We start from the raw sequence: 26,071 nt of genomic DNA, 5'->3' as shown, positions 1-26,071 counted from the left end.
ACACGAATACTGAATTCTTATATGAAACCATACTATACTGAAAATAATTTCAAACTGCCATTTTACCTATCTCACTTTACCACAAGCTTGTCTCAGGGTGCATCTTCCTCTCCACCCTTCTCATGTATATGATGCTCATTGTAAATACGTCAAGTGTGTAGAGGTTTATATGGCAGCATCTATCTGCAGTGACACTATGGGAAAATAAAACATCTCAAGGTCTAAAAAATATTGTTTTGATTTAGCTGGCCATGTGCCCTTGGAATTTAATGTTTCACTTAATTTCTTTCCTAGAACAAATGCCTTGACAGAGTTAATTTATAAAATAATAGTGAAAGAAAAATTATAAATAGCGGATTGGTGATGGTGACATACAGTAAGAAAGTTTTAAAAATGGCTTGTAGTTATGTTGGTACAACATTCTAATAGTCTGTGCCATGTGTAGAAAAAGCAAATAATATCCATCCATCCATCCATTTACCAACCCGCTGAATCCGAACACAGGGTCACGGGGGTCTGCTGGAGCCAATCCCAGCCAACACAGGGCACAAGGCAGGGAACCAATCCCGGGCAGGGTGCCAACCCACCGCAGGACACACACAAACACACCCACACACCAAGCACACACTAGGGCCAATTTAGAATCACCAATCCACCTAACCTGCATGTCTTTGGACTGTGGGAGGAAACCAGAGCGCCCGGAGGAAACCCACGCAGACACGGGGAGAGCATGCAAACTCCACGCAGGGTGGACCCGGGAAGCGAACCCGGGTCTCCTAACTGCGAGGCAGCAGCGCTACCACTGCGCCACCGTGCCGCCTAGCAAATAATATGCCAGTGCTATATTGTAAATACTGATTAATATAAATCAAGGGATATTACACTTGGCTGCATAATACACTAGTGAGGCTGCTTCTGGAGTTCTGTGAATGGCAGTGGGCACCACACAACCCAAAGATGAAATGTCTCTAGTAATTGTGCACATAGAGCAGCTAAGTACATCCCAGGGCTCAAAAGCATCTTCTACTCTAAGCCTCTTTCGTTGTGAGCAGAGGTGGCGGCATGCGTGGGGACTACCTAATCCAGGTCTTCAGAATTGTAACATACATCAATAAAATCGATCCAGCAGCATTTGTTTTTTAAACTTAGAATTGCATGCTCCCAAGACAATGGCAGAAAATAAGAGGAAGTGCATGTAAAATGGAAACCAAGAGCCACTTCTTCACAGTATGGATTGTGGGAATCTGTGACAAATGAACAAGTCCCGTAGTAGAAGCAGAAGCCTTCCCAGGTTAAAGAATTTGGATGAGATATTCACTCACCACATGAGTTCAATAGACTAAAGGGTGTCCTCTTCTTAGGCAAACATCATCTGTTCTTTAGATGAAAGAAAAAAGCAATAGAATGACTCTGTAATGAAAAAATTGTGATTTCACTGTGAAATTAATTTGAAAGATGCAGTAAAAATGAGGCTAGATTTAAAAGATAAGCGATAATGCATTACAAGCTTCAGTGAGTATTAAACTAGAAAGTAAATGCATGGGGAGTTTCAAATGAAGACTTAAAAATAAAGAACTTCACATTTCAGTAGACTGACGTGATGATATTTCCTTTAAAAAGTGGTCACGTATCGGTAGAGTGCCATGTGACCAACACTACTTTTAATGGTCTGTCCACAGTGTCAAGTGGAGGTGTGAATGGAGAAGCCAATACTGTGGTTATTTTTCTCAGTAGCTGTCTGCTGAACAGCTGCTATATCACATGAGAGCATGCAGAACAGAGGACACAAGATCTGTTAACACTTAAGTACTAGAGGGAGGTTTAAGAATCCCAAAAATAAAATTCGGAGCCATCCAAATGTTATACTGTAAATTAATAATAGGGTGGCAGGGCTTCAGAACCAAACTGGTGCCAAGAATCCTTGCTATAATTACTTTGTGAGGGTAGTTGAAGGCAAACCTACAAATTGTATCTGTTTCTGGAGAAGTTAGTTCAGATAAGTCAGTCTTGCTTTATATAGCACCATTATCAGCAAACACGGTCACAAGGAAACTCTACAAGGCAAAGGAGATTAGAACAGACCATCAAACTGAAACTCTTTAAGTAGAAAAAAATGATTACCCTGGCACAGGTTAAAATAATGCAGCATTGACTGATACCTGGAGGAACACAGAAAAATGCTGCAATAAGAATAGGGAGTGACAACTTTAAAAGGAGAAAAATGCTTTTTATATGTATTTAAATAAATCAGAAATTGAGGTTTTATGGTGACCTAGATTTCATCACTGCCTCAGAACATTAAAATATCAGACGTCTTGTGATCACTGTGATTTAAGCATTAGCCTTTGTAAGTATGCGTGTAAAAAAGATTCTGACTTTCTTTACATTTGCACTTATTTGCTTAAAGGATGCTGTTATCCAAAGCGACTTCTAAAAGAGATTTCTTGATGCATGTAATCCAGTAGTTAGTTTTATTAGGTGCAAAGTGGGATAGTAAAGTTGACATATACAGTAGCTACCTTACTGTACATTTTTGCCATGGCATTTCTGAAAATGTATATTTTTGCATTTGTAATTCTTGTTGGAAAGCCTGAGACTGGGAAATGTGGTAAGAATAATGTAAAATTCTTATTAACTCAATTAATTGTATTGTCCTACAAGGAAATATGGTTTGTCAGTAAGTTTTACTAAGAAACTACAATGAAACTAATGTTTTTAACAAATTACAAGGAACACAGCAGTCCAACACAAACTTGATACAAATAAATATAATATAGCAGTGAACATTTACAGTGAAACATTAGATCAAACATATCACAATTAAAAATTAAACCAACATTTGCACCTAACTGGTGAATGATGCAAATACTGATTTAAGCCTCGGGATGTTTATTAACTTCTTCAGAATTTTTTTTAATCCTTGGAACCTCAAACCTGTGATCTTACGGCAACAACTGAAACTGAAAAGTATAGATGGTGAGTCCTGCCTGAGAGAATACACTCTGCTTATTAACAGGTCTGGGAAATTGGACTGTTGAGATCTTGCTGTTTTTTTGGCTCCATTTTACAATTACTGTTCTATTCTAAAAATGATGGCTTTAACGCTTTATTTAAATAAATAGTGTCTGGTGCCTCCTGATTTCCCCAGTACAAGAAACTCACTTTAGTGTCTTAATTGTTCAAATTGTCCATTTTTTTAGGATTCTCCGCTATTTGTGCCCCTCTACAATTGAAAAACTTTCATTTTAGGTCATTTTGGAACCATATTTTTATAAAGATGATAAAGAGTTAACTAGTAGGTGTCTTCGGCAAAAACAATCAGAAGGATGTGAAGTTGTACATGCCCCAGGGCTTCACACGAGGGGTCAAAGCTGCCTTTTCACAGAACTTCAAAAAAATGGAGATCAGTAAAATGGGCATGTGGCGTGTTGTTTAATACCGTTTTGAGATTGCTGATCACAAATATTTTTTTTATAGTTGATTCTGTAGCAGTTGTCCTAGCCCTCCAAAAGCCACTCTCAGAAGGTTAAAAATGGAAATTTCAATCATAAGCATGTTGGATGTCGTTTTAGACTAATTGAAAAACAGTGATTACAAATTTTTGATTCTTTACTAAGGATCTAGCTCTTTCTGTACCTTAATCAGAGGAAGAAAAATGACAAATTTGTATTACAATTGAGATACTTAGACTTTAAACATTTCAATTAATGCACACATTTTTAATATATCATATATCTGAAGCAACTGTTCTTGTTTATTTTGTACTTCTACGTCATGAGGTAAATCACATTTCTTATGAAAAGCCCAAATTTGGGCAGCTTAGGCTATTTCAGACTTTTTTGTTGTTGGAAGAGAGTGTTTCCTGTAGATAACTGGCCAAGGGGGCTGGTTTTTGATCAGATCAGCACCAGTGTAAGGAGTGGTTTGGGGGAGTTTGGCTTATCTAGCCTTTGTGCTAAACAGAAGCACACACAAGTTTAGCACATTGGCTGTGTGTATTGATACCTTAAGATTTAAACAATATTCAGTTTTACAAGCCCAGTACTACGAATTTTGTCCACTTAAAACTGCACAGTCACAGTACCACTGACTCACATTGTGACTGAGCAGGAATAAACTCCATAGAGAGTTGCTGGTTTGAAAGTACTTATAAAGCTCCTTGGTATAATGGTCACTATAGAGCAGGGGTCTACAACTCCAGTCTTGGAGAGCTACTGTAGCTGCACGTTTTCATTCTCTTTTCTTAATTAGTGACCAGTTTTTGCTGCTAATTAACTATTACCCTTTATTTTAATTGACTTTTCTTGAAACTCTGACCGCTGAATTGATTCTTTTTTCCTTAAACGGCACCTAAACAAATTTGATGTGAAGTGAATCAACAGATGACCAACTAAGTTGGGGCCTCAAACTCCAACCTTCATTCAGTTTCTTAACTTGAAGACAATTTGTTGCTAATTAAACCCGCAATTTAATTCCATGGTGCTCATTCTGCTATGGCAAACATTTCCAGAACTGTTTTCTTTTTTAAGAGCGCTGTCAAAATGTTTTGTGGACCTGAGCAGATCAACATTACTGAGGCCTTCACCTTTCTTTATTTTCAGTCATTGTGTGATGGACGCAGGTTGTTGTTTATGTATTGGTTCATTTTATGTCTTAATATTGTTTGGTTGCTAATTAAGGAAAAAAGAAATAATTAAGGGTTAGAATGAAAACCTGCAGTCACAGTATCTCTCCAGGACTTGAGTTGGAGACCCCAGCTCTAAAGCCATTTTTCAGATGGTTTGGCAAATTCCAAGAAATGCAATGATTTTTTTTACAATTCGTAAATGCATTATAAGCTGCTGGTTCAAATGTTAAACTGCGCCCATCATCGAATCAATGCCTATCCCCGAATCCCTAAACTCTCGGACAAAAGCAATAAAAAACATTGTTTCCTTTGTGTTTTATCGCAGTGCGACTGAAAGATGCCACTAAGTAACACGTAATTGTAGCTGTACCCATTATTACGGGTGATAACCCTCCAAGAGACGCGTGATCCGAGGGTAGGTTATTTTTATTCATGTTTCCTGGGCAACGTACCGTAAATTTGAGCTCTGTGCGCCTTAATATCTCTATTCAAAGAACACTTGGAGACCAGATACCCGAAGACTTGCGTTGGACCGGATCAAACCTGCAAGCAATATAGCATGAGATAAGGAACATGCTTTCTTCTGAATAAAACTATATCTATTTTCCCTCTATATGACATTCTCTTGCCGCGTGGAACCATTTTTGCAGATTCCTGCGCGCGCGTTCCACATGCTTTCTCACTGTATTTGTTTACACATCCGGGTTTTGTGAGCTTGGCGCATTGACACCACCCCTTTTCGTCTCTGATTGGACAATACTCCCTCGCAGACGGTTTGGAGGCGGTGTTTGGTCACCAGTAGACGTCAAGACACCGCGAGCGGAAAACAAAGGGAAACACAATAACAAAAGAAAGAAAGCAAGCGACGGAGCCCTGGCGAGAAATGTGCGTGTGCTCGACCGAGCGGGAGCACCTCTGCACGCAACCCTAACGGGAGAAGGGGATAAGTCGAAAGGCAATTTGTTACGTGCCTGCTCACCGCGGCCTTCGTCGTGAAAGCTTCATTTACAACCCACAAAGCAGCAAGAAGAAGAGAGTCTTGGCCGGCGGTGAGTGTCCGCGCCTCGTGTTGTCAAGTTTGGAAAAGCCGCGGACTGTCAGCCTTCTCCTATACCGATTGGGATGCCGGTCGCGGCCGAGCGAAAACGCTCCAAATGCAGATGGGTTACGGACTGGCTGCCTTTTGGACGCGTTGGTTTCTTTCACGCTGAGGCTTTAATAACAGTTCGTCTGAATTTAAACGAGTGTTTTATGCCAACATTTGCCTGTCTGACCAGGGCATTTTCTACATTAAGAATCGGCTAGTGTAAATTCGGAGAAGTCTCAAATTGTACAGAAATGGTGTATGCTTCGACGAAAAAAGCGTGCCACCCCCCACCCCACCGTGGGATTCTGCATTGACCGTTTGCTTAAGAATAATGGGGTCAATTCATTAAACGGAGGAAAGACTACGAGGATTTAAAGTAAGACAGTGTGGCATGTTAAACCCCAAAACTTAGTAAGAAATTTATAAACAATTAAAGGGGTAGAGGAGTTTTCATGGTGCATGTTTTTTTAATAATGGATGGTCATATCGAACACCCGTTACAAAAGACCAAATTCGTGTTATATTTATCAAAAATAGCTACAACAAAATTCAGTTTTGGGCGTTGTATTTGCCTGTGTGATATTAACCAGCGCAAATAATTATACTGTGACTTACGAGAGTGAACTATAAACAAGACTGCAATTCCACTGTATAAATTTAGTGGAAGCAAAAAAGAAACAACCGCTTGGCTTTCAAAAAAAGGAAGTTTTTGTGGTGTTTTGCTCACCAGAACATAAAGATAATAGCCAATTACGTAGCGCCTTCAGTCACTTAAAATCTTAGTTATTGCATTATGTAAACAGCGACATCATTGTAATTAAAACGAGTGCTGTGCTAATTTTATATATTTTTTATACGTGTATTGGATGAACACCTTTACGTGGTTGTGGAGGAGTTGTCAGGCTGAGGAGAGGGAAAAAATCTGTTAAAATAAACAAATACACAAACTTAATTTCTGGACATTCCAGTAGCACCACATTTCCCCTGGCAATTTTGACTTTTGTTGCCTGTGGTTTCTGTGTGGTTGCAGAGCCACTGGCAATCACATAATTACAGTCCTCCATGTATTATCTGCTTTCATCCTTTTAAAGGCAGAAATAAACCACTGTACATGTATTTCTTTGTTCATATGGCAACTGTTTAGGGTCATTGTGCAGGAAATGTATATTTATGTGTAAATACAGAAAGGCTTACAGGTGTTTGTGTTGTACAAATCAGTCTTTGACGTTATTGTTCTTTTTACACTTTTATTGTTTCCTCTTTTTTTTTTTTTTTTTTTTTTTTTGGAGAGAGGAGGGCAGCATGAAGCAGTCAGCATTTGCTTGTGTTGAAAGGTGGCTTGCTCTCCCTCTTATATGCTTTAATCAATGGGTGGCGCAGTGGTAGCGCTGCTGCCTCACCGTTAGGAGACCTGGGTTTGATTCCTGGGTTCTCCCATGTGTGGAGTTTGCACGTTCTCCCCGTGTCTGCGTGGGTTTCCTCCGGGTGCTCCGGTTTCCTCCCACAGTCCAAAGACATGCAGGTTAGGTGCATTGGCGATCCTAAATTGTCCATAGTGTGTGCTTGGTGTGTGGGTTTGTGTGCCCTGCGGTGGGCTTGCGCCCTGCCCGGGGTTTGTTTCCTGCCTTGTGCCCTGTGTTGGCTGGGATTGGCTCCAGCAGACCCCTGTGACCCTGTAGTTAGGATATAGCGGGTTGGATAATGGATGGATGTTTTAATCGTGTATTTAGCCACACTGTTAAGAGAGTTGTTGGTAGGGAAAGTGTCCGTGCAAATGCTTAGTTTTTAATTCTTGACTTCTATCATCTTCTTGTCTGCAAGACAACAAAGAAACGCAAAGTCTATGTGTACTTGATATATTTATCCCTATTATGTTTTATTCTTTGTAATTGCACACTTTTGCTTTACTGAAGGCAGTTAACCATTTTTGAATTATAAAAGTGAAATGGAACGAGATCAAAGTGAAAGCATTGTGATTCATAAAGTGCACTGTAAATGACAATATGCATTTGCAAGTTTGCATTGCAGGTGCATGTGATCTATGAATTTGTTAGAGGGATGGTAAGCCAAACACTTGTTGTTGTTTTTTTTTTTTTTTTTTTAATGGGAAATGGTTCTGCTTTTACTATTTAAAGATTTCTCTTATCAGTTTTTCAGCATTTTATCTGCCGTGACAAGTGTTAGCTTTTTACATTATCTGTGTTTTAGATGGATGGAAATCTGATAAAGGTCCGCTTTGGCTTGGTGGTAATGTGCCTAAGAAATTTGAGCATGTCAGGAATGGTGGTATTCATTTTCTGTCAAAGGGATTATGCTGGCAATTCAAGGTTGTGTGGTATTGAGCTTTGTGACAAACTAGCTTACCATGCTTTCCTTTGCCAAACTTGAGTGCAGTGGATGTTCTCCCTTTGTGTGCCTGCCATGAAGCCTATCTGATGTCTGCGCAGACACACTTCCTGTTTTGCACTTTTAAAAGTAATTTGTGCCCTGACCTAGTCTGAGCTCAACGAGTGTGTATTAAGTATTTTTCTCTTATTTCCTGTTGGGTAGGTCATGTATTTCACACAGGCTCTTGGCGGTCTCACTCTATGCAGTTTATAAATAACAGCTGTGATTTGCAACATGCACCTTCCTAGCTTATCGAGCACCAAGCGATCAGACAGGATGTATGTGGTTTTAACCTGTCTGGGATAGTGGGATCTGAATACAAAAGGCAGGGGTGATATCTCCAGAATCAGTCTGTAATACTTTTCTTTGGTGGTGGGGGTTTAACTTGGAACACTTGTTTGGCTGGCAGCCAGACTTTTGAAATGTTTCTTTACTGGCTGAGTGCATTCTCACAGTACACCACTACTGGTGCATTTTCTAAAAGTCCCCTGTGTAGATGAGCAGCCCCAGGGACACTACTAAACAAGACCAGGATTTGCTAAACCTTCTAAGATACTGTATTTGAGTAGCATGCAGTTAGGCAGTTTCTCACTTCAGTTTCCAGGTCACGTGCTAAGAATAGCTTTTTCACGCAACCTATCGCTAGGTTTCTTGCTTGTTGCCAGGTCACGTATGTGTGTGTTATTTTTAGACCATTCACAATCCCTGCTTCCTGAAGCACCCTAACTCTCCACTCCCCAATAACTTGGTCTTCCATGACACTAGTGTTGACTAATTATTGCCCGACACCTGGACAGATGTGGCCTTGAGCTAGAAGAGTACTTTTTTTTTTCTCTGGTGTGCAGTCCAGGGAGATGATGTTCCTTGTTTACATGTTTGCTGAAAACAGCCATTAATGCAAACTGGTCTTGTTAACACTTTATGATGACTTTTCAGATATGTTTGCTGTAGCTCATTGCTTTACTTGACGCAACCTTACTATTTTATGGACTTTTTTTCTATATTTGTAAATGCCAAGGAAGTTTATACTGAGGCAAATCTTAAAAATTTTAGACCTTATTTTATACTGAAACAGTTTTCAATTAATTGTGCAAATGTTAACTGGTAAAACAACTTGTATGAATGTTGTATAGTGGAACATGGTTGTGCTAAGTTTGATCTTCTTCAGTATTTGTTGTGCTATTAAAATATCTGGCTTCTCAAGGGGCACTGAAGGTCTTTGTGTATCTTATTTTAAGCACAAATCAGCTTGCTAAGCTGAACCACCAAGGCTCTTTGTCTCTGCTTTGTTCTGATAGACATTTTTAGGTTTCTATCCTTTTAGTGCACCATTTTTTAAATATGAGCAGAGGGTAGTGGTATACTAATAAAAATCAGAGTTTAGCTTAGTGTTCTGTTAAAATTAACACCATTATCACAGAGAAAGAAATCAAAAACTGAATTTGACTGCCATTAGTAAGTGGATGTGTATATCTGTGTTTTGAAATAATTTGTGGATGGAGAGAGATTGTAGAGGTAATTCAAGCTGAAATGGATCATCTGCCATTGTTTAACACAATCGTTTTCTACTTGTTTCTGGTATGCCATCTGGTGCATCTTAATTTTTTTTTTGTAAAATTTTTTAAGTGTGGTCCTTGTTTTCTGAGCAAATATTTGCATTCATTTACCTTGCATGATTCTGTAGATTTGTAGTGATATCCTGTAAGAGAGAGAGTGGTTGAGAGCATGTGCTGATAGCGCATTGCCACACCCACCACACGACAGACCACCTGGATTGGGACCCATGTGCAGTGAATGAGGTATTGAAAAATAGACATTTTCATTCTGTATGAAACTTTTTGTAAGAGGCATTTGACAATTGTTAGTGTGCACTGTGGTGTGGTGGTATCCCAATCAGGTTTGTTTTCTACTTTCTACCCGATGACACTAGGATAGTGATAGTGATCATCAGGTTCCCGTGACCCTGAAGTGTGTAAGTGTATGAGAAAATCAACACTTCACAAAAAATTGTTTAACTCTGAAAGTAATAAAAGTTTATACAAGCTACTTTAACTAGCAGAGTAGATTTGTCTTTTATTTATTTTTTTAAAATTTTATGCAGTAGTGTTGGTGCTTGTAAATAAGAACAAAATGGGTTAACAGAAATTTCTCATACATGCATGTTTATTTACTTTGAGAGTCTTTTTCTTAAATATTTATAATTGATTTTCAGTGTTTTTTTATGTTGCTTAAATGTGAAAGTCACTACATGAAATAATTGTACTGTATACAGTACACCAAAGACACAATCATATTAATGCTGTATAATGAGAGTAAATATGTATTTTAATATTTCTTTTTTTTTTTTTTCTGTTTCTTATAGGTGTGTCATTTCTCCTGTGCTGTTTGTGTGGACTGTACCACACTCCCGCTCTAGACCAACAACGGCTTTTGCTTGCATTTTCCAGTGTTTTTTCTGTCAGCAAGTACAGCACAGTTGTAACACTTCCAGCACAAGCCCCGAACCCACTGAGGAGCAGACAGACACAGAAATGGTAAAGATGACCAAGTCCAAGACCTTTCAGGCATACCTGCCCAACTGTCACAGAACCTACAGCTGTGTACATTGTAGAGCACACCTGGCTAACCATGATGAGCTCATTTCAAAGGTAATGCTCCCTCACTCTAGGAGGTGCTACTCACTCAGGAGGTTTTCAGATACTTTGCACTGAACATGCAGTTTTTTCATTCCCATTCAGATACCTTGTTTGTTCTGCATGTATTTTCTGTGTTTTGATTCTCCCACCAGTGTACACGTGCCATTTGAATCTAGTAGTACCATGACATCGATTTCCTTATCAAACAAGAAATATAATGCAAAATGTGAATATTTCCAACAGGGAATGAACTCTATCATTTAGGATCAGTAATATGTTTTTTGGGGTATTTGTGATTAGAAATTAGCTTTAAAAAGCACTCCCTTTCTTAAGGCCCTGTGAAATCTTTATTTTTTTCCAAATTACACTAAAAGTGCAGTGTGCAATTTAAAGACTCTGGATTCACCCAACTGAGTCTTTATGTTCTAATGCCTTTAATAAGTGCATTTTGTTTCCATTTGGACCTTTTCACATTTGGCGTATTTCTATCACACATTTCCCTTTGAATTATGAGATACTGAGATGTGTGGTGTTTAGCCCAGTGAGTGACTGTTTCTTCTTTGTAAGAAGTGCCTTTTATTACCTGATTAGCAGAGTCAACTGAGCTGAGTGGGAAGTGTAAGTAAGGCAAATCTTATAAATCATTCCAATGTTTGGGAAAGTCTACAGTAAGAGACCCATGCTTTAAGCACATTGTATATATGATATAGAAATACTGTTGTGCCAAATAATAAATATTAGTAGGATGTTTTTGAACCCTGAATTGTGCAGTTAAGAGTGTTTCATAGATTTTGGGCATTATTGGGATACCTGATGACAATTTGCCCCATTTGTTCCATGCAGCTAACTAGCTAACTTGCATGCTTTTACTAATGGACTAGAAGCACAACAGAATTCCTGTGAATAATCTCATTTTGTAAAAGAACAACTATAATCTGAATGTTGTAAGGACAGATTACTCAAAACATTTAAGTTCATATGTTTTGTAAGTTCCATGTATTTCCGTGTTTTATATCTGAAATCTGTTGTCTATTCCATGATGCAGTTCTTGTTATCCATGTCAGGGAAATTAAGTGCAGAACTGTGGGACAAGATTTAGGCTTTCAGCTATATTAGCTGTTTTTAAATCACGTAATCCTTGTTCACACTAATGTATGTGTGGAAATAGCCTATAAGTGATTGTGTCAAATATGTAAAATCTGTGCATGTTAGCAGCAATAACTGCCTTTCATGCTTGTCAGTCTGGAAATTATTTTGATTTGTTGTTTGAGTGGGATTCACTCATCATCACTGAACAATAATTGTACAGGTGCTTGGCTTTTGTTATTGAAATTTAGTATTTTTTATTCTTGATAATTGCAGGAAGCCATTTTTTGTTGAGTCATTTACTGTGTTAGTGTGAGAGGAATATTCTATTTTTGGCTATAGTGGTAAATGACAAAAGTAGCTTATTCCCAAATAGGATTTCAGAATGTGTTGTTTTCTCAGACGTCTTCAGATATATGTAAAGGGCTTTTGGCCATTTCATTAAAATTCTAAATAACGAGCCCTTAACTTCTTCCATTTAATGATGGACATTTTTATGAATATACCTAAAAGTCAACTCAAAGTCGGGCGAGCAACAGAGCAAATATAAACTGTTATTGTTTCCAGGGTAACGATGACTGATGTTAAGCTTTAAACTCAATGATCCGATCTATCAGTACACTGAAGTGACCATAAAATGTGATAGATGTCAAATAGTACATAATTAAAAAAGTGTGTACAAAAATTATATATTCCTCATTTTAAAAAGTTCAAAATTTTCTCCAACTTGTAATGTGCTACCTTTTTATCATTAAGTATGAGGAAAACTGATACAGTATTTATATTGAAGAAGTGATAAAACTAAGAAACTTAAGTGTCCCTCTATGAGGCATGAAAGGAATGAATATATTTCAGTAATGGGAAAGGTTTCATCATGTTTTAAGGAATTGCATCACAATTAATGCACAGTCCTTCATGGATATACTTTTCAAGATAGAGTACTCAATACCTCTGCTGACATTCACATATGTATACAAGAATAAGTAATCTCTCTCAATATTCCATATACAAATTTTATGAAAGTTCTTTTTTGGTTACAGAGATGAGGCTGGATATTTGTTAAGCAGAAAATTAAATCCTATATTGTCAAATGCCCATGCATACCTCCCATACAGGCAACCTACTTCACCCAGGACAGTATTTTATCTCTGTTTATTATGGTAGCAAACTCTGCTAACCAGTTTAGTGACTAATAGCACTGCTTCCACAATATATTACCAGGTGTCTCCTAGGGACAAATGAAGTTATATCCATATTCTTGTTCGTTTTAGTTAAACAGATTTTTGTCAGAGTGCTTTGTCTTGCGAGTCCATGCTGTTTCTAAGGAGTCTTTAGTTTGGATTTCTCAAAACTGCAAGTTGCTTTACACAAACAACCGAATCGGAATATATTATTAAATCCAACAAACTGTAAAATTAACACATTAAAAAAATAACTGTTTGTGTATCGAGAACAACTTGGTGTAGCAGTGATGATAGGATTTAATACCATCTTTCAAAAGAGGCCTTTCGTAGAAAGGGTTCCTATTGGCACCCCTTTTAACCTATAGGCCTATAGGGTAACCGTGAAGGAAAGTGTAATTTGCTCCATATTCTGTGAACCATTTGCCTTGCCATTCTTTTCCTGGCCTTGGTTTCATTCTTGTTGGCCAGACAGACATCTCTGTCTGTTGCTGTTTTGCCTGCTCTATGTTTTCCTCAGGTAGGCCTTGCATGCTTCCACCCAGGCCATCTCTTTTGTACTCACTTTCTTTCCAGGGTGTGCAACACTCCTAAAGGGAATACACTGGTGTGTGCAGGGCATTTCTTGCTGCCTTCATTTTTGAAACTGGGAACCTCTTATGTGGTAGAAATCAGTTGGTTACAATATAAAGCAGCATGGAATGCTATATTACAAACATGAAGACAAAGATTCATTACAGGATAAATTGCTAAGTTAACGGTTGAACTTTTAAAGGTTGCCTTTCAAGTTAGTTTTGCACATCATATGCTAATTATTTACTTTGTGAATGGCTAGAATATTTTGAAATTTTTGAATAAAGAAAAAGCTATTAAAAATACAGGTGATGTTTTTTTGTCCGAGTACCCAAAACCAAGAGCGTGGAACTCTAGGATAAGAGGATATTTTTCAAAAGTTGAGTAACTAAATTACAAAACAGTATTATGCCGATATTAGATTTTCCTGTGTCACAGACTTGTATGGTGTAAGCATCATATACATCTGATTTGCAGTGATTTTTTTTTTTTTTTTTTTTTTTATGTTTTTCAAGGTGTTTTCTTTATCTGGTCGCAAGATGGTGCTTGCAAGCCTCCTGAGTGGTAATTTATTTGATTTTTGGTCAACCCTTGTAAAGAATAGCATTCAAAACCAGTTGGAACCTTTTTTTAATGTGTGCACGAAGACCATTAAGAAGAAAATTCAGTTAGTCCACCCTTGTTTGGAGCTGGGGATATGTCTGGTATTTTGAGAGCACAGTGCCTCCTCTCTCCTTTAAACATGAACCAAATAAAGTTTAAACCTGCTTACAGCTGCTCGAATAACTTGTGTCGGGCCACTTAGGTATTTGCATTTGCATACACTTTGCACACACCATGTAGAAATTACAACACTTTTTGTACATAGTCTCTCTCTCCAATCAATAAAAAAACTGAACTGTGGCCCACAATCGTTGTATTTTAGTGGTGGCTTATTTTCTTGGTGGAATAAAGCACTTGTGTGTAGTTTTTATTGAATGCTGCACTGGAGCAAGGGTAGAACCTTATGTATGTATATTATACAGTGTTTGTTCTCAAGGAGCAGACATTTAATTGTTTTTCTGAATACCATACCCCCTTCCCCTGCAAAAAATTTAAATCGTTATTGGAAAATAGGACCCAATATAAGTCGTCTTGGCCCAGGTTGGTTGGCATATTCTAATGGGAGGCCTTTATCCGCTGACTACTCATGTAATACGTTCTAATTCAGTATAGAATAACCCAGTCCGGCCTCTATTGGTAATGTTTATCACTTTATTTCATACTTGAATACAGTTCTACTGATGATAAATAAATATGCAGTTGTTGCCTTAAAAAAAAAAAAAAAAAAAAGTTGGTATGGGGCACTAACCATCCTAGAATTAGACAGTATTTGAGATTTATTTGTTGTGCAAATTAACATTTGAACAGATTATATTTGACACACTTTATATGTACGTACGTAGCATAACACTTCAGTCTGCATAAGCAAAGAGTTGCAGAGTATGAGAGTAAAATAGATACGAGCACCAAGTGAACCAATCGCTTTTTTTAATTAAGACAGTTATTTCCTGCTGCCTAGCATTTTGTTGGGTTTTCTGTTGGAGCCATGATGAAGCTGATGCAAACTGGAAAACACGTATAATTCCCGAATACCTTTATGTGTATATTAGAAGACACACATTTAGTTTCTGAATGCTCTTATGTGTACTACTGATCTGTCGCTAATATAAATGAATAGCTTACTAAAATGGTAGCATTGATATGTTGGTGAATTAAAGATGTAGTCCAGAAAGTCAAGTATTAGGCACATTAGTGCCAACAGGACGTGAATTTTATTTGTGGCAGGTGTTGGAATATCCTAGCTTGTTAATAAGTTACTAAAAATTAATATTTAATGGATCCCTGTTGCATTCACATGCCATTTGTGCTACTTTTTCCCACATTTTAGTTGTTATACTATTTAACATTATTTTGGCTTTAATTACTCAACCAAAAACACGAATTTCATATTGTTTGTTTTCATCAATGAAGTATTGATGTTTTAGCAGTGCTACTAACCATAGGGTTCTGTGATTAGTGCATTACATTGTGCATCATTAATTTGCCTCCTCTTTCATGTATGAACTGAGTCCTTCACATGTAGGAATAGATACTTGCACTCCTCTTGAACAACACTATGAACTGCATAGGCTGGTTGAAAATGGCTTCAGTTGTCCATTCAGCCATCTATCCATGTCCATTACGCTAGGATGACTAATGTGATTTATTGTTCCTGTTTCCAACTGCATCATCCAAATGCTAGTCATAACCAATTGGTCATGTCCTCACACTCTCAAGGCATGCACAATCATTTTTTTATTTTTGAAAAAATTCCAGAGTGGGTAAAAAATGGCAATAACAAACTGTTTTTTCCCTTAAAACAACCGTTACATATTCAAGTGGTATTTTCATGATTTATTAAGTCTAACAATGCAGTGTGGGTTTGTTAAAATAATAGACACAATTCCTGCAATCCTAAGGTGAAATGGAAGAACTGGCCCATTAGTCCGTGTGGTGTTTTTTTTTTTATTTATTACTGAAAAAAGAAAAAAAAAACAGTTTTTATTACCCTAATTGTCCAGAGTATGGCAGGGTGGCATGTTAAATATAAGAAGTATATAACAGATAAAGGTACTAAGGTGAACTGTCAAAAAAAAAAAAACACTTATTGTTTGCAAAAAAATTCAAAAAAGTCGAACTGGCTTTCAAAAGTTTTCTCCAGTGGGTACATCTCTTCTTATGGCAGCCACAGCTCTGAGCATGATTCAAATTATGTGTATTTTGATTGGCTAAGAGGTCTGGAGTTAAAATAAACATGGTGTTATATTGAGCTAGTTACCATATCTCCCCCAAAACCCCCCAAGAGCTGCCGGTTATGTGGTGTAAAAATGTCCAAAAAATTCACTTTAACCTTTTTAAGGTTCTTTTTAGATTGGCGGACAGGTTAATACCAGAAAAACGAAACTGTTAGCCTTGATTCACATAAGTCTTGTAAAACATTGAAGTCTATTCAGCATTCACTTAGCACATATAAAGCTCAAATACAAAGCAAGAATATCTCAACACTGGCCACGGTTAGTTAACCTCAACTTTGTTACCTTACCAGGGGCTAGAAGCTGTTCTGCTCCCTGCTTTTAGAAGCCAAGGACTAACCACTACCCCTAACAGTACAATACCTAAATGGGCACAGTTTGTCTTATTAGCAATCATTAGTCATTGCTAAATGTCAGTAAACAGGAAATCTTTAGTAAAGCATTACTCAAACTATTTTAATCATTTTATGTTTATCTGAAGGAGAAGCCAGGGGTAAATGCTAGATATGAAGACATACAACGTGAACGATTCGAACCGTGGTCACACAGCAAGCTTCATTTCTGGTGGCTGAGACTTTGGTTTGCATTCTTTGGTTTCTTAAACCAGGTATCATGCATGGGAGTGAGGAGGCAGTCTGTAGGTGGCAAAGTCAGACCAAATTGTCTTCTCTTTGGAAGTTGTTTCTGTCTCATCCTAGTCTTGGCAGTTACGATGTCTCTCTGGCGATGTCCTTTTAACATCCTTTGAAATTATAGGGTCTTGCTGACTGCCCCTTTTCTCAATAAAACCCTGCCTTATCTAAAATATTGTAACTGTCAAAAGTTTGGAACAACCGATCAGGTTGATTGTTGATTAAGTTACTTTTGTCTAGACACACAACCTGTTCATCTTAAAGTCCCATTCCTCTGTTTTAAATATTCTTATAAGCATTCACTCACTGGTCACTTTATCTAAGCTTAAATATTTGTATTATAATAAACAATGTACATTTTATTTTCCCCAGAATTCCTTGTCTATCTTGCATACACCCCAGACTTTCATCTACTTCCAAAATAATTTAATGAGTTCATTTGTACCCGAGTGTACTTTCAGTTACAGAACATTTCCCACATGAACTCTGAGCCCACAAATTCAGAGTCATTATCTAAATAATTCTAAAATAAAAACAGACCAAAATTAAACACACAAATTAGGTATTACAAGTGGTATTTTACATACTGTAAAAGCTACATTTTTCAACTGCATTACACAAGTCAAAACCATTGCAGTAGTCCGCTATGAAGCCACCAACTTGTGTTTGTTTTATGACCGTGCCTGTGTTCATTCTAGTCCGAAGCATTCTATGTCTAGGCTAACAGTCCTCTTTTGTGGTGCAATGTACTTCACAAAAAGCAACTTGAATGTTTGGCATGTGTGTTGCACACATTAACATTATAACATATGGCATTGAAATCTATAATATTTTTTTCTTCTAAATATAGTAGTGCATAGTGTTCTCATATTAGATCATTAGTGCAGTTGGCTACCCTATGGGAGAGTTCAAAAGTGCAACTTTGAGGTTTAGCATGTGTGATCCACACATTAACCTTGTAACTAATGGCTGTTTTAAAGAATTTGTCATTGGTATATTGCATAAAATCTATAAAAAAAATTTTTTCCTAAATATGTAGTACATAGTGTAATTAAATTAAACTAATTTAATCTTGTAATGTACTGCCCCCCAGTAATTTGCTGATACTCCCTGAAGTTCCAGGAGGACATGCTAAAAATTTCACTTTAAGTGAAACCAATGCGGCCTCTTGAACATTTAATTGTGTCTACACTTTTTGAGGAATGGAAATGGTGTTGGACAGGTATGCTTGGTAAGGCAGTTTAGTGAGTGGAGAAAGTGGGATCTTTGGTTAAAGCTTCAGATTAAAGTAATCAAATAAACAAAATTATTCCTTTTCATAGTTATGTTTGTGAAAGTTTGTATAACTTCAGTCTGAATTGTTTGGGTTGAAGGTAAGGTCACGGCAGACGCTTGCTAATTTGTTGCCATGGTTTGTCATCCTATGATAGACTTAAAAAGCATGAAAAGTTCAATTAAAGCTGGCAGCTGACATGGCAATGGTAAATTTAATTTGCAGTGGAAAAATAAAAGCTGATCTGGGTTCTCTGGCTTGAGTCGCAACAGCCAGAGGATAAGGACCTAATAAGAAATACAGTTCATGTCTAATGTGCTTCATGCACCCCATGGAAGGATGTGATGCATTTTACAAATTTCTGTGTTTTCCAATCACTAAACCATGGCATATTGTATTGCAGTCAGAAGTGGGTCAGTCACTATGAGGTTTATCAGACAAAAAATTGGCCTGGGTGAATTTTACAGCTGGTCTTATATTTTTAAATTTAACAGCACTGTAATGAAATGTATACACTTGATTTCTATAGGGAACAAATGATTAAGAAGTGTGTGTGTATACACATGAAATGAATATAAATATATTGTAATTTGCCTTGCTGACATTTTTCCTCTGTCAGAAGTGGTGTTCACGCAAAAGCAGAATTGGAATCTGTGCCATATGCAACAGTTCTTTATCTGTAGCTAAATTTAAAATATGCTGGCTAGTGCTGTTCAGCCAAGCAGAGCTGTAAATCTATAAAGATCTCTCGAAGCTCTTTTTGTGTTGTAATTTGGAGTGAAAGGAGGCTGACTAGGAGGTTGTTGCATTTTGTCCTACACATTTCCTTATATCTAGCAGGGTGTGACTTCAAGAATATACCCTGCTGTCCAACATATCTGCAGGCTGCCTGACCATATATGCAGTTAACGAAAGTGAGTTACAGTGATTGCTTTTAGGTGCTGCTTTATATCTATCCATCCATTATCCAACCCACTATATCCTAACTACAGGGTCAAGGGAGGTCTGCTGGAGCCAAACCCAGCCAACAGGAAACAAACCCTGGGCAGGGCGCCACACACACTCACCAAGCACACACTAGGGACAACAGTCTTTGGACTGTGGGAGGAAACCCACGCAGACACAGGGAGAACATGCAAACTCTACGCAAGGAGGATCTGGGAAGCAAACCCAGGTCTCCTAACTGCGAGGCAGCAGCGCTACCCACTGCACCACCATGCCGCCCTGCTTCATTCTAATTAAAAAGAAAAGCACTATGGCAGAAATGTATCCTAAACATTGACTTAGAGCCGCATGCCATTGTCCATACTCCTTTCCACGTTCACTTCACAAAGCTTCATTTGAGATTCTGTGACTTCTAAAAGTATATGTGAAGTGAAATATTAAGCACTCAAAAATGATTCAGAGTGCATTTAGAAGTTAATGCTTCTAGTCCTGCCTTGATAGGCTTTAAAATTTCCTTTTCCTGACATTATTTTCATATACTTTCTTCTAAATAACATTCAAATAAAGTGGTACATGGAGTACAAATTGTGAAAATGATTAGAATTTTATGTCCTTTATAAATGTTCTTAAATTGGGGGCTAGAAAAAATGGAGTAATTATAATGAAGGTTTTTACCTGCAGCAGCTTGATCCATATATGTTCCTCGATCATGTTTCTTTTTTTTTTTTTTTCTTTTTTTTTTGTCACCTTGAAAGTGTATTGTACTTTTTAAGCATGCTACAAGTTGCAGCTGATTTGCAAATGGGTTTCAACTTTTTTTATTTTGTTTCATAGTCATTCCAGGGCAGTCAAGGCCGGGCCTATCTCTTCAACTCTGTGTAAGTATGACTGCTCTTCATTTGCATACTGTATGTCTGCTGTTGCTATAGAAGAAGACACAATGTTAAAGGTTGTTTTCTCCCTCTTTTGTTTATAACTTCAGTAGTTTAGGTGGTGCATTCTGCTCTGGTATGCATAGCGTTTAGTTCACACTTTGAATTGATCTTTACTTGGGTTGTAGTAGGATGATGAAAGGCTGGTGTGTGACTATGATGAAACATTGCAGTTTTTAGAAACCGAAATTTATAATATGCCTTAGAGTCCCTAAATTATTTTTTCTTTGTAGGAAAGATTTTTTTCTCAATGTTTTATTAAGATTATACCCATTTAAAAATTTTCCAATAAAATGTTTTTTGTAATTGATGAAATTCTACATTATTTAACTCTCTTTAAGGTCAAGTTGAACATTTGCTGTTTACTATTTAGACATTGTTAAGTTTTAATAATCACATTCTCCTTTCTATAGCGTGAATGTGGGCTGTGGTCCTGCAGAAGAAAGGGTCTTATTGACTGGCTTACATGCTGTTGCTGACATCTACTGTGAAAATTGCAAAACCACATTAGGATGGAAATATGTAAGTAGTTTGGTGCAACTATTCTTTCTATAGCAGAAGCAGAGCTATCTTGGCTATAGCTTTATATATAGCTTTTTTAACTGTGAGCTTTGAGTTGAAAGAACTGTCTAAGACCCTCTTCATATGTCACCACAGAATCAAGGGGGCAGGGTGTTTTCGTGGAGGTCATACCGATATTAGGAACATTTTCTTGCCATAGCTGTTATCTCTTAGAATGTTTACACCTGCAAGAGGAATATAAAAACACATTGCTTACATTTTCTTTATGTCTCTCTCCTGGTCAGACCAGCATTTATAGTGTGCATCAAACCAAGAGCCAAGTTTTAAATGTATAAACTAAATGTGAAATGTACACTTTAGGGTGTTTCATTTTCTAAGGCAAAAAATAAAATGTAAAATTTTTGCAGGCTTTGCATACGCCCGAGTCTCAGTGATATAAAAGATATATATGCCAAATTTCAAGAAAACTGGATAATATTTAGAGGTTGCACACTTTGATTAGTTTTGTAAAAGTAGGGAAAAAATACGATTCTTCAATGTTAATTACTTTTATTGGGAAAACTAGAAATCACAAACTTAAAATAATATTAAAACTAGACACTAAGATTAATAGGTAGTAGGCAAAACGTGTTATATTAATCAACTTTGAACGATGCAATTCCTTCTTTTGTTCGCTTGGTGACGACTTTTCTGTGATGCTTGACTACCCTCAACAACAATTGTTTTTGTTGTTCATCCCTGACCGATTCGGTAAACTTTTTTATCAGAGCAATTCCTCTTTCTGCGTATCACTGACCACCTTAAGAGCATTCACATGGCTTCTTAGAGAATCACTGCAGTATTCTGTCACGTCCTGGATCCCAAACAATTCAGAGAATGTCTTCGTTTTATTAGTAACGAAATGGCTCAGGTCTTTTCCTTCAAAAACTAGGTTTTTACCCTCTAATCGTTTCATTTCCTTTTTCTTTGCAGGTTTGGTTTCTAATTTTTAGTCATATTTTCCTTTTCAGCCTGAGTAATATGTTTGTCCAAAAAAGCCAATCCTACGTTTGTTTCTGACAGATACCAAAGGTGTCTCTTAGCAACTGTGAGAGCACTTTTTTTGACGTCTGCATCTGGGTAAGTGCTCAGAAGCTGTAGCATATCCAAATCATTCTTTGGAGCCCATCGACTTACAATTTCCTCGTGCCAAAAGCGAACATATATGAGACTAGTTTGAAATAAAAGTGATCAATGTGTGCAACCCCTAAATATTATCCAATCTTCTTGAAATTTGGCATATATATCTTTTACATCACTGAGACTCGGGGCGTAAGCAAAGTCATATGAAAATCACATCTTTGGAAAAATGAAACGCCCTAGTACACTTGCATCTGCTTTATATTTATCACAATTTGATAAAGAGCTAGTGTACTAGATATTTACTTTCTATTGGAAAATTTTAATTTGAAAATAGACTTTGTACGGGAAAACAATATCTGCGCTATGTATAGGTTTCCATTTTACCCACAGTGTCCATATTTCATATTATATCCTTTTATTATTCTGTATTTTATTTGCAATTCCTTAATATGTGTGTTCCTCCACAATTCCACAATTGCAAGTTATGCCTGTAAGTTGCTTTTATATGTGCCTTCTGCTATAATCCCTCCACCGAATCTGAAACTAAAAAAAAAATCCTTACTTACACTTTTAACTAAAATGGAAATTCAGATATAAGGATTGATGTGGTATGATTTTGTTTCTTTTCTGCTAGTTAAGTTAGACGAGTCAGAAAATTATTAGATATGCTTGAAATAGGAACCTTGACTGCTTCATTTAGAGTTGCATTTCTCCCTTGTAATTGAATTGCTTTTATGGTTACTGTGCTTTCGAGCCAAATGTATATGTTAACACTGCATCAAAAAAGATAGGTAGAAAATAAGCGTGGAGTGAGACTTCATTCTTTAATTTCCCTTTGCTCTGAAGTGATCATTTGATGGAGAATTAACAGTGCCATATTCGGTTTTTTTTTGGTTTTTTTTTGGAGCAAAAATATTTGGCAATTAAATAAATATGGAAAAAAGTGTTTTACTACAGAAGATGCTGCACAAAGATACCCATGGTATGCTAAATGCTATGTAATACTCATGAAGTGATAATATGTAGACCTGTAATAAAACAGAATGGCGTTTATGGTACCAGGACAACACAAGGGATTATTTTGACCACTTTTATATTGGTTTCTCAATTCATACTCTTGTGATATCACTACTATATACAGTATGCAAAGTTAAGTCAAATATTGTATAAATACTCAAAGGCTATGAGTTTTAATGTAGGAGGACTAAGTTTATAAAAAGTTTTTCAGGGCTGGTGTTTGAAATATAAATTTTACCTGAAGCCATTGAGAAATTATTACTTTTTCTCAAAAAAGACTTTAGCAAGAAGACCCTTGGGGACATTTCTTCAAAACGGAGAAACCTGGGCCAACAACCTCTTTCAATGCCTTTTTAATAAAGTGGCTCACATTGAGTATAGTTTCTAAACATAGTGTGCTCCAAGTATAATGAGTATCGACACTTTGTGAGCACTTGTTTAAATAGCTGTACCTGAGTTAACTTGCTTTCCATGTCCGTGTTTTTTCTGGTCTGCTGATTTTCAACTTCAGGTTAGTAGTCTAGCAAGGTGGGCACTAGTGAACCAGTTGAATATTTCATGTGTCTTGTCTAAAATTAATTTGATGCTCTTCTTTTCCACAGGAACATGCGTTTGAGAGCAGTCAAAAATACAAGGAAGGGAAATTTATTATTGAACTAGCTCACATGATTAAGGACAATGGCTGGGAATAAACCTGCAGATGGTGGTTTTTTTTTTGTTTTTTTTTTTGTTTTTTTTTGGAGAGACCACCACCATTATAAGACTGAAATTCTGTCAGGGACTTTTTTTTTTTTTTACGTCTCCTCTCAGAATAGACCCAGGGGAAAAAGATACTATATTTTTCAGTTGGCAGTACTTAATTTGCTTTTTAGAATGTTCTTTCCTATTTTTAAACTTTTTTTTTTCCGGAGGGGTAACACTTGCATCATTTATGGTTTTGCCCTGCTATGTTCTCTAATCTATTTAAACAATGTTGTTCAGAGAAATTAATTTTTAACATCACATCATATGCCTGAATGCAGTGAAGTCCCACTTGGCTGGATTGTGAACACTTCTTTGTAGGACTCTTTTTGATGGCTGACTGGTGTTACTGGTTAGCATTCTTCTCCTTGGACTCCTGCCTTATTTCAACCTCTAGCCTTGACCTGATTGCATTTTTAAGCAGTTTGTTCTGGGTGGGTGATGGAAGTTAAATGTGGTCAGATGTAGCAAATATTTTTTTACAGGCAAGGATGAGGTTGAAGTGAAGTGGAATTTAACTTGATGGAAATTGTATTTGCCTATTCCTCTCCTGTTCTCATTTCCCTCGGTGAAAATGGGGTCCACAACAGCACATCTTGAATATAGAAAGTTTGCGGCTGGTTTTCCGCTATCAAAATTTGGAAAAGCATGAAATGATGGTTGATTGGGGAGGGGGTTAGTGATTTTACTGTGTAGAATCTGCCAATGCACCCTAAAATATTCTTCCTAATTTTGATGAGAAGCGTAATTTAATACAGTTGTTCGTTACTTGGCAAATGTTTATGTCCAACATTGAGGGTGGGATTGTTATGATTGTTGGAATGGGGTGGGTTTGGGGGCTGAAGGTTGCTGGAAAACTTAATGCCCTGAGGGATGTTGCAATAAGTGTATCCAATAATAATCTGAAAGGCTTCTCCTTTGTACTTTTCAGACTAGACACTAAATTTGCAAAGAGACTGGCATTATGGACAATTTAAATGTCCCAAAGTAAAAGAAAATTTATTTAAGAGATTTATGACAGTTTGCTGCTATTGAACTAATCAGTAGAAGATATTTATTCCTGCCGTTTTTGCAGTTTTTTCCCCCTTTATGAAGTCCTGGCATGTCCTTTCCAGATGCCCAATGCTGTGCATTGCACAATTTTGTTTTTTTTTTTTTTTTTAAAAAAAAAAGAAAAGAAAAAAGTGAATTATATGTCCTTTGCTATGGGGAGGGAGGGAGAGAGAAAGAAATGGTTTTTTGTATTTCTTTCCAAATAGTATAGGATGCGTTATTTGCACTTCTTGACCAAAATCTGATTAAGGTGATAAGTAAAGCATCCCCTGACAAAGTCTTTTGACTTAGCTCTTTCTTGCTATTCCTTACAGGTAAATTTAGATTGTCATGAGGGGTCCAGTGTAGAGTAGAGTAGAGTGTCTGTTACATCCCTAAAATGAAACTGATTGTATACATGTAAACCAGCATATGACATTTCTTTAAACTCAGAATGTTAGTAGAGAAATGTCACTAAAATGTGGAAGTGGCAATAGGGGGTGTTACATTTCATGGAATGGCTAAATGTTTCCAGTAGCTGATATGTAGAGTGGTCAGTCTGGATACTGAACCTATTATACAGCAGGATGATTTCATTTTTTTTTTTTTTAAATAAACCTACTTGAAAAAATACAGATGGAAAAAACTTAGGAAAGAGTTTTCCCTGTAACAGTTTTGTACATATAATAAACATATTTAAAGTTTTATACGTATTTCTACTGGGCAAGTGACTTTACTTCCCAAAACTTGAAGCACTTTTGTTAACTGTACCTATGGCTTTATTTGTTGAGTTTTACACTATGGCACGGTTTGGTTGAGGAGCCAGTGGAAACAGCGTGATTCTTTTTATTGTTATTGTTTTTGTTTGCTTTCTTCAGTTCTGACAGCAGTAACCTCTTTCTGGGACCAAGTGAACGCACCATGAGCTGGTTTCTCCTGGGACAGTTGTTCATTAGCCGTGATCAGAAAGAGTATAAGGGAGTTGCTCATGAAAACAATTTTGTGGGAATATACTCTCTATTGGTCGCCATCACCACACATCACAAATTGACTTCAATGGTAGGATTTCAAAATATTGCGTTTTGAGACTCATGTAAAACATGCCTCAGGAAAATAAAAACATTTTTATTTCATGTCTCTAATATATAAGCTTAAAATCAAGTATTAGTTGGTTTATTACAGCGCAGCAAGATTACATGGCTAGTCACCTTTAAGGATATATAAAATCTCTGAAGCCTTCTTGTCCCAAGCAGGTATTTGCCCTTAATTGTGTCTTGATGACAAGCTCTAAAATCCTTTGATTGTATGGAAAAATGTTACTCTGAAGATGGTAGTGTATCGTTTCATAGTTAATGCAGTTGTATGCAAAAGAAAAGATTACGATTGCAGAGTGTTATTTTCATAGGACTGCTTCAAAAACAAAGTGGGTACAGACATCAAAAA

At 37.0% G+C, this 26,071-nt stretch overlaps 1 protein-coding gene across 4 annotated transcripts in view; it reads left to right on the top strand.

Annotated features, from left to right (window-relative positions):
• Positions 1–26,071, top strand: part of ypel1 (yippee-like 1) — a 1,016,165-nt gene that overhangs the window by 6,247 nt on the left and 983,847 nt on the right. The window contains exons 1-5 of one of the 4 annotated variants that reach the window (XR_007933867.1): positions 5,403–5,676; positions 10,465–10,750; positions 20,097–20,140; positions 20,608–20,716; positions 23,458–24,374. Coding sequence is in view for 3 of the 4 variants with exons in the window: in XM_028824377.2 (XP_028680210.1) it covers positions 10,634–10,750; positions 20,097–20,140; positions 20,608–20,716; positions 23,458–23,547 (360 nt within the window). In the remaining variant the exon portion in view is untranslated. Of the gene's footprint in view, positions 1–5,402; positions 5,677–5,740; positions 6,091–10,464; positions 10,751–20,096; positions 20,141–20,607; positions 20,717–23,457; positions 24,745–26,071 lie in introns of those variants that run through there. The other 3 variants (XM_028824376.2, XM_051921132.1, XM_028824377.2) reach the window with 3 other exon arrangements.

This window comes from Erpetoichthys calabaricus, chromosome 18 (assembly GCF_900747795.2).
Source record: "Erpetoichthys calabaricus chromosome 18, fErpCal1.3, whole genome shotgun sequence".
Taxonomy (NCBI): domain Eukaryota; kingdom Metazoa; phylum Chordata; class Cladistia; order Polypteriformes; family Polypteridae; genus Erpetoichthys; species Erpetoichthys calabaricus.
The sequence above is the reverse complement of the archived record's forward strand: the minus strand, read 5'-3'. Positions and strand labels throughout refer to the sequence as shown.